Source organism: Triturus cristatus, chromosome 3_2, assembly GCF_964204655.1.
Source record: "Triturus cristatus chromosome 3_2, aTriCri1.1, whole genome shotgun sequence".
NCBI lineage: Eukaryota > Metazoa > Chordata > Amphibia > Caudata > Salamandridae > Triturus > Triturus cristatus.
Genome location: NC_140584.1, coordinates 276,558,033 through 276,570,900, shown reverse-complemented (window position 1 = coordinate 276,570,900; position 12,868 = coordinate 276,558,033). Strand labels below are relative to the sequence as shown.

The 12,868-nt window shown below is 40.7% G+C and overlaps 1 protein-coding gene across 2 annotated transcripts in view; it reads left to right on the top strand.

The window, feature by feature from the left end:
* The window catches only part of PTPRU (protein tyrosine phosphatase receptor type U), an 849,745-nt gene that overhangs the window by 771,448 nt on the left and 65,429 nt on the right, over positions 1-12,868 (top strand). For both annotated transcript variants that reach the window (XM_085647595.1, XM_085647594.1), the window contains 2 exons: positions 52-201; positions 2,583-2,756. In XM_085647595.1, coding sequence (XP_085503721.1) covers positions 52-201; positions 2,583-2,756 — 324 coding nt within the window. The remainder of the gene's footprint in view (positions 1-51; positions 202-2,582; positions 2,757-12,868) is intronic.

Sequence of the window (12,868 nt, the reverse complement as noted above, 5' to 3'; positions counted from 1 at the left end):
CTTTTTGATTTGTGCGTGTGACCTGCTTTGTCGCTCTTCTCCCTCCTCCAGGAGCAGTACATATTTATCCATGATGCCATCCTAGAGGCGTGTTTGTGTGGGGACACCTCAGTCCCGGTGAGTGAGCTCAAACTGGCATACAAGGAAATGCTGAGAGTGGACCCACAAAGCAACTCCTCGCAGCTCCGGGAGGAGTTTCAGGTGAGGACAGGCGATGAAGGTGGTGTGGGCGGGATTCGTGGAGAATGAGGGTTTACTATTCACGGTCATTAAAGAGGAAGCGGATAGGGTTCCAGGTGGTTCTTTAGTTTGCTAGACACAGTCTAGGATGTTTCACCTCACAAAAGTGTTAAGATCTGGTAAAAAGGGCCGTGCCATGGAAGTTCTGCTGGTTAGGTGTTGGAAATTTCCTCCATATTTTAGGGAGGCAGAAAATGGACCATAAGCCAGGTGTAAGATGACCTAGCTTTGTATTCTGGTACTTGTAGTTTTACTTTGGCCATTATAAATACAAGACTATGGGACTAAGTCAATGGGAGTTAAAAAGCAAAAACTGTCTTAGCATCCCATACTTGCTACAAGGTAATCAGGGCTTTAAGTGGGATGAAAAAACTGGGGGGTCTCTCAAAGGGGCGTAGCCAGTGTAATTAACGCATGGCTTAAAAACACAAAAATCTGTGCTTACCATAGTGTGCCGCCCAACTTTTATTTTCCTTTTTACGTCATTGCATCCAGATATATGATACAAGTAACATCATACCAACAACAAGTCAGGGCTATTGGCTTTGTCAGTGGTTGTTAGTTGCATAAGATAAATAAGCAGCAACTATGGCTAGCATATAATATTAAGCTTCCACTTAAAGCCCTTGGTGACACGACGACAATGTTGCTGCTCCTGAGTTTCAGAAAGAGAGAAAATTACTCTCTTTAAAGGATTCCCCTTGCCCTACAAAGCTCACCTGGCATGACGTCATGCCGTAACTTCTTCACTAGTGAAAAGTGAGCAGTGTGAGCAGGCGCACATCAATGTGCCTGCTCTCACTGCTGTCTGGAAAAAACATGTACCGCCTGTGCCAGGGCACAAAACAGAGCCCGAGAGAGACTCTTTTCGAGGCCTCCTTTAAAAAACTGCCGGTGCTCAGCACCGGTGAGACCCGGCCCACTTAAAGCCCTGAAGGTAATGATGAACGTGGAGAGTTAGGATAGGCCCATATGAAATGTGTTTCTGTTATTCATCACTGCCCTCTCGTGATTTCGTCCTCTGATCCCCATTCATAAATGAGGAAGTTACACTCAACACACTTTGAGCAAAGAATGGCCCACAACTCAAAATCATCTTGTCATTTTAATTATTGCAATGAAATGGCTGGCACTTTTTCAAATTTTGCTGTTGAAAGTTGGCGCTTAGTAGCAGCCATCTTTCTCTCTGACACATTTCAAGTAAAAGGGTGGCACTTTTTACATTAGTTGGATAGACACTTTAGTTGGATCGGTCATGCCACAGCATCTACATAAAGTAATAAACGTGCCTTTGCCTTTTAAATTGTGTAAAGAACAGCAAAGAGGAGAGAGATGGCAGCTGGCAATTGCCATCTTTCAGTTATTGCAGATGAAAAACTGACTCTGATATTGTGTATTGTGGGCCATTTAAGGCCACAAAACATTCTGGGTGTAACTCCCTTTTATGGCCGGCTTTTGATAGCAATTGCGATGTACTCAAATGAACCAGTTCCCAAAAAACATTAACATCAGAAAATAAGGCTTGTTCTCGTGCTAGCCTTTTAAGAAATCTCGGAAAAAGAGGTGCACCTTTCAACAGTCCCAAATGGATGACAAAACCCAAGTTCATGGTACAAAAGTAACCCACAGGGCACCACGTCCTCGGATGTGGCCTCCTTTATTCAGCTAAAGCAGAAAAAGATACTGTTGTGTAGCAGTTGACGTGGTATTTGCATATGGGCCTGAGGTGGGGTTGAGGACTCTACCTCGACCCCCTCCCAGTATCTACCCCGGACGGTCCTTTAATGCTGGCCAGTATTAATACTTCCATCACGCACTACCATTTCCATGGAAGAAAGAGGCGGTTTACAATGGCAGTAAGTGCTTTTTGTCTGTACCAATGGGCAAGTCCACCCATATGGTCAACTGACTCCAACCTTTTGTGCAATTTCTCCCCTTTTACATGTCCCATTTTCTTTGGTGAGGAGAGAACAGTGACCCTACCTAGCCATGCAAATTGTCCTGACCCCACTGCTTTGGGGACGGGGTAGACTCTCCGACTCTTGCCACAGTGAAACATCATCCAAAAACACTGACTGAGGCCATGTCACTGAGGAAGAGCAGCCATCTTGCTGGCCCCTTCTCACATAACCGCCAAAGTAGCCAAGGCCGTGTGACCCTCCCCCTTATTTTATTGACAGGGTCACCATTCAATGATCCACCTAGAATTAAGGTTCCTGATGGGGCGCATTGCACTAGTTTAAAATAGTTGATTATGTGGCAAATCCCTGAAGCTGAATGGTGGTGTTGCACCTGCTCTTTTTGTTGGTTTGTTTACCATGTGCACGCCCTCTCTGCTGCAGACGCTGAACTCCGTCACAGCCCAGCTCGATGTGGAGGAGTGCAGCATCGCCCTGCTGCCCCGGAACCGCGAGAAGAACCGCAGCATGGATGTCCTGCCCCCAGACCGCTGCCTGCCCTTCCTCATCTCCATGGACGGCGACAGCAACAACTACATCAATGCAGCACTGACCGACGTGAGTGACTTGCTGGGGCGGGTGTGCGTGGAGCAAGGGCCTGAGTACTCGCTGTGTGAGTGACGGAGTTAAGGTGCTTGTTTGCAGGCCACTTTTAAGAGAGAGAGGCAAGGTCCTGTCATAGTCCCTTGTCTAGAGTCCCCCAGCACTGCCACGAAGGCCACCGCCCCAGCAGCGTGCATAATTCTTGTCAGACAAAGATGGTGAGACTAGCTAAATTTAATCCCTTTTTGTTCTTGCCCCTCCTCCGTATTTTCAACAACTATAGGGGCTCCCCAGTCTGCCTCAGGGATTGGCACTTCTACACATTACCAGGAAAACACACCCCTGAGGTCTTGTTTTTGAGAGTCTGTAAGGCAAAATATTAGTCCTGCCCAATCTAATGTCATTCAAGAACAGAGGGTAGATGAGAATATTTTTTTTACTATGGCTAGAAAGAAATTGAATTCAATTAAATGAACAAACATATACATACAATTTGATTTCTTTTTTTTTTTTAATGATTTTCATTGGTGGCTGGCACGGATCAGAGGTGGTGGCGAGGGGTGGAAAAAAAAATACACTTACCTCTTCACGGCCTCCGTCTCTCCTCTGTTGTCGCTTCTCTTCCTGATGAGTCCCAGAAGCAGGAAGCACACATGCTCCCCAAAGCCATCAGATTAGTCTGAGCACTGGGGTTCAGCGCTGAGACAGGGACTGGGAGCCTGTGCATGTTCCCCACCCAGGCTGTGAAGTACAGCCTGGTGGGGAACATGCAAAGTGCGCATGACTGTTTGGCCGACCCAAGATGGCTGTCCAAACCGTCATGCACACTTAGAGAGTGCTCACCACTCCTCCGCCTGCTCTTGACTGCCCAACCCACCATCTACAACTGAGCCACTATGGAAAAATAAAATGATAATAACATGGTGTCATTATCGTTGTATTTTTCATTTTTTCCACTTTTGAAAAGCAGTGGGGTGATGCTACTCCGCCTTAGCGGAGGAGCCGCCACTGGATTTGTTTTGGACAAAGCAGTACAAGTCTGGCTGTACAAAACCTACTGTAAGTATACAGACTTATCACTATGACACATTAAAACTCCGTTGGACCCTTATATACCTATACATTAGTCCTGCTTGTTTTAGTGATGTATATATGTGATTGGCGAATGTGTTTACGTGTATGATTTCAAGCACATATGCATTAGAAGCAGGACTTAGTCCGATGCAAAAGGACAGATTAAACAAAGACCAGAGATAAAATCAACACTTCCTTTGAGGAAGGAGGACATTTTTTGGGGTAGTACTTTAATTTACATAATATTGTTCAAAATATTCTCTGCGCCAAGAAACACCCATCGCATGAATATAAAATACCAGTTCAAGTGAGTTAATAATAATTGCCGTACTATAACAATGATTAATAATGGTCTTTAGACTCATGATTAGTCCACCTCTCCTCGCTTTTAGCTACACCGCATTCCGTTCCCTAATGCGACAGCCAACAACTCCCACCTTTTTTATTTGCATAGTGTGTGCTTCCCTACAGGGGAGTATAAAGAAAAGGTCCCAGGGCATGAAAGCTTGTAAAGCATTAACAAACTCAACATCAAAAATACTTAAACAATCACGTGATGGCAAAGTGTTATTTAATCACACTTAGCACAATACACATTTTTTGGAAAGAAATCGACACTGATCAAAAGTGCAAGGTGCCAAGGAGGGGGAGGGTGGTGAATAGAGTGAGGTAATAAGGGATGTGACATATAAAGTTTAGACACTATCACAAGTCAATTGTTGGGCATACAACTCTATGCCGTACAGTCAAAATGAAATTCATTGGTTAGATATACATTCATTTACAGGACCATGTACATTGGAAAAACATAGTGTACATTGCACTATTGAAGGTACTGGTAAGATTGTATGTCGACGTTTCGACCCCTTAACCCAAGTAGGTTGGTTGGATCCTTACTGACGGGGTCTTCTTCAGCACAGAAGTGACGGTGTAACGGGGAGGAGGGGCACCGTATTGGAAGATTAAAGCATAGTAGATACTGGCTTAGCGTCAAAGGCGCAGGGGCTGGAAGGCTCCGAATAAGGTGGGGGTGAAGGACACTTAGTCCAGATCATATAATTCTGGAAGCGTTAATTACTCCAGCATCACTCGCCGTGGATAAACCATCGGTGAAAAAGGTGAAATCAATCACGGGGAAATTGGCCTCGTTAATCGCAACAGCCTGCTGTCCTCAGAAATGAATGAGAAGGCGCTGCGGCTGCATGGACCCTTCACTGCAGGGGAGCAGCCCCATTCTTCAAAAAGGCCCAATGAACAACCCGAAATGCCCCAGAAAACCCCAACACTCAATTCGAGAGGTGTTTCTTGGCAGCTGGGCCAGTACTTGCATCTCTGTTGCAAATACGTCGCCACACTACCCAATGAACTGTAGATAGTGTACCCTGCGTTACAAGTAAACCATCCCCTGGATATGACCTACCCCTGGACCCTCTCAAGCCTACACCTGTAATTAAAAAAATGCAACAAATTCCTTTTTTGACTAAGTATACCAACCACCAGCCTACCCCACTACAAGACAAACCTGACTAGAAGGTCATTTAATATTTTCCCCAAAGAATAGTGATTTCAGGAGAAAAATACATCAAACCTTCAAATAGCGCATCGCTCAATGGGTAAATATCAGTGCCACATTTTTCCCCTTTCTTCACCTTTGAGGGAAGCACTTTAGCATCCAGGGCCTAATGTAGAGGCTGGTGGAAACAGGGCATTCGCCAAAAAGCAGTGGGTGCCCTGCCCTTCAGTTTCGTTGGTACAGCATCACGTTTAGAAATGAGGAAAATCAGGGTTTCCACCTGAGCAGCCTTTGCTTGTAAATATGTATGTCTGTATGTCTGTGGGTATTCATACAGTCCAAACCTAGCCGAGGGCAACAGGGCACTGTACAAGGTCATAAAAACAGTAATACAATTATTGAGCACTTACAGTGTGGATGCAGGGGGGTGCAGAAGTCAGTGAGACAAAGGGGATTTACTACAGTGGTGACAAGTCCAATCCAGGAAGGTTCCTTTCCAGAGTCCTCAACTAAAAATTTAGGATCTGGCAGAAGTATCAACACCAAACTACCGTAAGAATGTTGCCACTGCCTAGTGCCATCGCAACGAATGTGACTAGTTTGCTGGTGCACCACCTCACCTGTTGTCTGTCCTAAATTTGTTGCTCCCTATGTTGAGGATAAATTAAAGGAACAAATGGTCCCCACAGGGGAAGTGTAGCCCTTGACTTCCACAGCAATAGTTTCGTAAAGAAGTATGGATTATTTATACATTTAATGCATTTTATTATTCTTTCAGCAAGTTATATTATCAAAATCAAGTAATATCAAATATTGTATAAAGATGCTCCTATACGGTGATGGTGCAGTGCAAAGTGATAAGGTGAACATATAGTGATCTGGTGATATATACAATACTATATACATGTGACTGAAATTACCTCATGGCTGGTTCTTTTCTGTACTAGCTGGAGGACTGACATATTCATTGGGTTAAATACTCACTAGGATTGTAGGACTATTGCCACAATTCTTCAGGTATCTTCTTCAATTTTCTATCCTGATGATGACCCTATTCTAATTAATTTGGCATTGCGGGTCGCAACGTCAACAACTTTCAAATGTGGACTGTTTTTAATTTGAATGTGGATTGTGACACAGGCAAAATGAGTGTCTCTATTAAAAATTCACTATCCCTTTCAGTCACATGTATATAGATATAGTATTGTATATAGCACCAGCGCACTATGTGTTCACCTCATCTCTTTTTACTGCACCATCACCAGATAGGAGCATCTTTATACAATATATGATATTACTTGATTTAGAGATTATAACATGCAGAAAAAATAATAAAATGCATTACATTTATAAATAATTAATACTTCTTTATGAAACTATTGCTGTGGAAGTCAAGGGCTACACTTCCCCCGTGGGGACCATTTGTGTCTTCAATTGAAATTCTACCCAGGTCCCATAGTTCGCACATATACAACATCTACTAGCTTTGTCAATGTTTTTTTTTAGCAATGTTGTACAACTTTAGTATAAAAATTTTTTATATATATTTATATATGCAAAAAAGAAGCAGAGAACTCTGGGTAGTTCTCAAGCTTAGGTGGAATTCAGCTCTTATATAGAGCACTCTCAACACCAGCGACACTCTAGATCTGCTCACTTATTTGCTTCTTTTTCGCATAATTTACACGTCACTCTATGCCTGAAAGGGTATTGTTTTGATATATATATGTGTGTGTATGTATATTTGTATGTATGTGTATATATGTGTGTATATATGTATATATGTGTATGTGTGTATATATATATATATATTCACTGAAAAAACCATGGGTTTCACACACGTTATAGTTAGGAATTAGCATTTAAAAAACCTTAGAAATTCACTGAAAAAACCATAGGTTTCACACACGTTATAGTTAGGAATTAGCATTTAAAAAACCTTAGAAATTCAGTGAAAAAACCATAGGTTTCACACATGTTATAGTTAGCTGGACATTTTACTCGTAAAAAACCAATGAAATTGCCCCGTTATAGTTAGTTCAGCTAACTATAACTCGCGCGCCCGCAATGCACTGCTGATGACGTCACATATTACATCACTCATGACATGGTCAGTGACATCACTCATGACATCACTGATGACATCTCAAATGGCATCACTGATGACATCACTGATGACATCATCCAGTGAATGTGTGTTTTTCTGAAAATTAAATATGTTTTATATATGTATATCTCAAGGTTGATAGAAGAATAAATGGGTATATTACTGTCTAAATGGATGATTTCTTTTTGAAAAATTGATTGTGTAACTGACTGATTAAGTGTATCATGGTGAATACATGGCTTAGTGAGTAATATTTAAATATGTAAATATCTGTATCATTTTTTCACTTTGTGTATAAGTGGCTGCATGGGTTGGTGAGTAGCTACATGGGTGTCTATATAGGTTATTAGTTGGTTTTTTTGAGTATTAGTCTGAGTGTCTGCATGGTTCGGTGGGGGGTATGACGTAGTGCATAGGTGCATGAATGAGTGACTCACTGTTTGTATGTGTTGAACAGAGCATGTGTGCAGGACTGCATGGGTGGATGCGTGTGTGTATTGGTGTGTTAGTGAGTGAATGACTGTCTGAATAGTGTCTTTATGAGTAACTACATATGTTTTAAACTAGTATATGTGACTATTGGTGTATATATGTGAGTATATGTGAGAGGGAGAGATTGAAAGAGTTCCTGTATGAATAAGTATGTGTTTCTATAAGTGATTGTTTAAAAGACTAAGTATGTGTAAGTTTCCGTAGAAGTAAGTGTGGTGGTGTGTGTATAACTGTATATACAGGTGAATGTATGTTTGATTCTTTATTAGCATGAGTGACTATGTGTGTGAGTAACTCTATGGATGAGTGGCATTATGTAACAGGATGTATAGGTGTATGAGTACATATGATGAGTGAGTACATGTATGAGTGACTGTATAGGACTGTTGGTGAATGAGTGGATGTGTATGTTGATCTTAGAATTACTGAAGAGGTTGTTGTAACTGGTATTGGTATGTCCATTGTTTTGAAAATTTTAGTCTCTATTTTTGAATGTGTGTATCAAAGCTTATATTAAGGTGAGAGGAGGTCTGCCACTCTATCACAAGGATGATGTCATCAGTGATGTCATCAGTGATGTCATTTGAGATGTCATCAGTGATGTCATGAGTGATGTCACTGACCATGTCATGAGTGATGTAATATGTGACGTCATCAGCAGTGCATTGCGGGCGCGCGAGTTATAGTTAGCTGAACTAACTATAACGGGGCAATTTCATTGGTTTTTTACGAGTAAAATGTCCAGCTAACTATAACATGTGTGAAACCTATGGTTTTTTCACTGAATTTCTAAGGTTTTTTAAATGCTAATTCCTAACTATAACGTGTGTGAAACCTATGGTTTTTTCAGTGAATTTCTAAGGTTTTTTAAATGCTAATTCCTAACTATAACGTGTGTGAAACCCATGGTTTTTTCAGTGAATTTGCAAGGTTTTTTAAATGCTAATTCCTTACTATAACGTGTGTGTAACCCATGGTTTTTTCAGTGAATTTGCAAGGTTTTTTAAATGCTAATTTTTTTTTTTATTCTTCATTTTTTTCAAACATATTTTTAATTTAATTTTCTTTCATTTTATAAAGACTATGCTTAAATTTTTAAAATCCTTAAATATTTTTTTTTAATATATTTTTTAAAATAAACATGTAAAATTTATTACCAGATTTTTTTTTTTTTTTATTTTTTTTTTTTTAGTACGCGTACCGTAAGCTCACGGTAAGCGTACGGTTTACGCAACGTCCGTAATCTATCTACGCTGCTTGCGTATAGTTACGCAATTTGCGTAGCCGCGCGTACTGCGCGTGGGACGCGTGCGCGCTTACGCCACACGCGCACGTTACGCGGAAGTGCCGGGGAGTGACTGTTATGCGCATGCGCGGAAGCGCGTGTCTTTTTTACGCGCACGCGTACTTTTTGCCGTAAGCGTACCGTAAGCGTACCGTAAGCGTACGGTAGGTCATGTGATCATGAAACACAACTTTTGATTGGTTGAAAGTACTTTCAGTTCTAGAACTCTCCTACACCACACCCATTCCCCTCATTTCTGCTTGTGATCCCTTGGGAGAAGGAGCTGGTTTGTCTTTGGGATACGATGGCAGAACAGCAGAGCTCTTCTGAGAGTGAGGCTAGCACCAGCAGCACTGTCTTGAGGCAGAGAGCGAGGAAAGTAAAGCCTTCTTATGTTTGGGATTATTTTACTTTTCCAGAAGGCCAGCAAAAGGTGAATGCACCCTTAGTTACTTGCAAGCTGTGTAAGCGTGTACTTTCTAGAGGTAATCCTAACAGGAAGTATTCCTTTGGGAATCACACCATGAAGAGACACCTCCAGGATGTACACAGAAGGACACATGGTCATCTTTTTGGAGGTAACTCTTCAGAAAGACGAGCCAGTACATCCACAGCAGCTCAGCCTGGACCATCACCTGCAGGGCTTACTCCTTCTTCTGCAGGTCAGGTGAGCCCTTCATCTGTGGGGGGAGAATCTCCTTTTGCTGGCCCTCTGGAAATGAACCTTCGATTTCGGAAGGTTGATATTCATTGCACATTTTGTAAAGGTCTAATTTGTCATAGGGAGACCAGTGTTTCCCTAGTGAACAACAAAATAGATCAGCACATTTGTAGCTTTGAATGATTTTCCCATGCTTCCTTTCCTCTGTCCCTGCATGAACACAACGGTTCTTTTAAGAGCCAACCTTATCTTCCATCTTTTTTTTACTTGTTTTTAAAAACTTTTTTTTTTTTTTTTTTACCGTACGCGTACGGTAAGCGTACCTTTTTTTTATTTTTTTTAAAAAAACACTAAAAATCCTTTATCACATTATAAAGTCCTTGAGAGACTACAATTTTTATTATTGACTTACCATACTCACTCAAAAAAATATTTATTCATTTGTTTTTTTTAAAAATAGTTTTTAAAATGGTTGTAGTTTCCGAAAATTTTCTATATCGATCTGAAAATAAAGAAAAAAGTATTAATATTTTTAAACCATTTAATAATACAGTACACATATTTACATTTTTTACCAAAAAATATTTTTGCCTTATTTTTGCTGTTTTCAGAATAAATTGCATTTCACTATTAATTGTGAAAGCAATTGCATTCATCATTTTACAGCGGGCAAAAAAAATAACAAAGATTGTATTAAAAAAGCCCACATTCTCTTTTTGCATAAACATAACATTCTTTAAAATACCGTCTGATATGTTTGTTTCAGAAGTATAAAAATCACTTTTACAGACTGACACATTATGAAACCACTATTTTTGATTTATTTAATTGCACGTGTCCAAGCTGTTTTTTTTTCAGACCACCACCATGTGCATTCTCTGTGACTGCCTACACTCCACCAAGGGCAACCAGCCTTAGTGATGCTGAATGTATTTGCATTACAGACTTAAACCTGAAAACCCCACTGGCTTGTAAATACTGTGCATGACTATACACGGCAAGGACATGGGTGTGTGCTAAGCCTCTGCTTCTTCCCCCAAAAATTCGCTCCCCCTTTCCATCTAATGCAACTGTGAAATCACCAGAGCAAGACGCAATAAATCTCTGCCTATAATTCTTCTATGCACACAGAGTCATGTTTTCACATTAGTGCCAAAACGAAATTTCTTTACCAATTTGAAAGCACACTTACTGCTCTTTTTTTTTCGGGCCAAGTGAAAATCTCTTTTTACAATTTGAAATCACTTTTACAGACTGACACATTATGAAACCACTATTTTTGATTTATTTAATTGGACGTGTCCAAGCTGTTTTTTTTTCAGACCAACACCATGTGCATTCTCTGTGACTGCCTACACTCCAGCAAGGGCAACCAGCCTTAGTGATGCTGAATGTATTTGCATTACAGACTTAAACCTGAAAACCCCACTGGCTTGTAAATACTGTGCATGACTATACACGGCAAGGACATGGGTGTGTGCTAAGCCTCTGCTTCTTCCCCCAATAATTCGCTCCCCCTTTCCATCTAATGCAACTGTGAAATCACCAGAGCAAGACGCAATAAATCTCTGCCTATAATTCTTCTATGCACACAGAGTCATGTTTTCACATTAGTCCCACAACGAAATTTCTTTGCCAATTTGAAAGCACACTTACTGCTCTTTTTTTTTTCGGGCCAAGTGAAAATCTCTTTTTACAATTTGAATTCACTTTTACAGACTGACACATTATGAAACCACTATTTTTGATTTATTTAATTGCACGTGTCCAAGCTGTTTTTTTTTCAGACCACCACCATGTGCATTCTCTGTGACTGCCTACACTCCACCAAGGGCAACCAGCCTTAGTGATGCTGAATGTATTTGCATTACAGACTTAAACCTGAAAACCCCACTCGCTTGTAAATACTGTGCATGACTATACACGGCAAGGACATGGGTGTGTGCTAAGCCTCTGCTTCTTCCCCCAAAAATTCGCTCCCCCTTTCCATCTAATGCAACTGTGAAATCACCAGAGCAAGACGCAATAAATCTCTGCCTATAATTCTTCTATGCACACAGAGTCATGTTTTCACATTAGTGCCAAAACGAAATTTCTTTGCCAATTTGAAAGCACACTTACTGCTCTTTTTTTTTTTCGGGGCAAGTGTAAATCACTTTTACACACTGACACATTATGAAACCACCATGTGTAACTACAACAAAAACAATTCCCATTTCTATTATTCATTTCTTAAGTTACCACATACATCCCCTCTCAAACTGTAAACTCACCTTTAAAATTAGTTAGTTGTGAAAGAAATGTGACACTCAAACAGCAGATTATCAGAGCCAGGATCTCTGTTCTGTTCACCTCTCTCCTCTCAGCAGAACCAGATAATGGCAAACTTTCCCTCTATTTTTCCACACATATACATGTAAGTTTCAAATCTCAGTGCTTCCCCCTTTTTTTCACATGTATTCACACATTTCTATTGGTTGAAAACCAACCCTTTTCCAAAAGTACCCTGCCCCCAACTTGACTTCTGCCTAGTACCCTTCCCCCAACTTGACTTCTGCCTGCTACCATAGCAACAGCTCATGGAACACTGCTGTGTGCAGTTAGGTCAGAAGTTCGACACACAATGTTTCAATTCAACAGAGCAAGAGTGCTTGACTTTTCAAACCTTACAGCAAATCCATAGTACTGTTCTTTGGTTACACATTTTTTTGTACCAATACAAAACATGCTTCTATTAATTTTCACATACAGCCTAGTTTTTATTCTAGAATGGTATGAAACAGCCAATCAGTTCTTTTTGTTTTAAAAAAATATGTATGCCTCCATTTCCAAACTGTCTTTCTTTTCTTATTGCCATTCTACTGAAAGACACCTCCTGAGTGCATCCAGTTCTCCTTTGAAGATGTTCACAGTGTGGATTGTAGGGCACAGCTATGTCTTCTGGAGTGAAAAGTTTGCAGAGAAAACAGATATGGTGAGAGACCTTGCTTTGCCA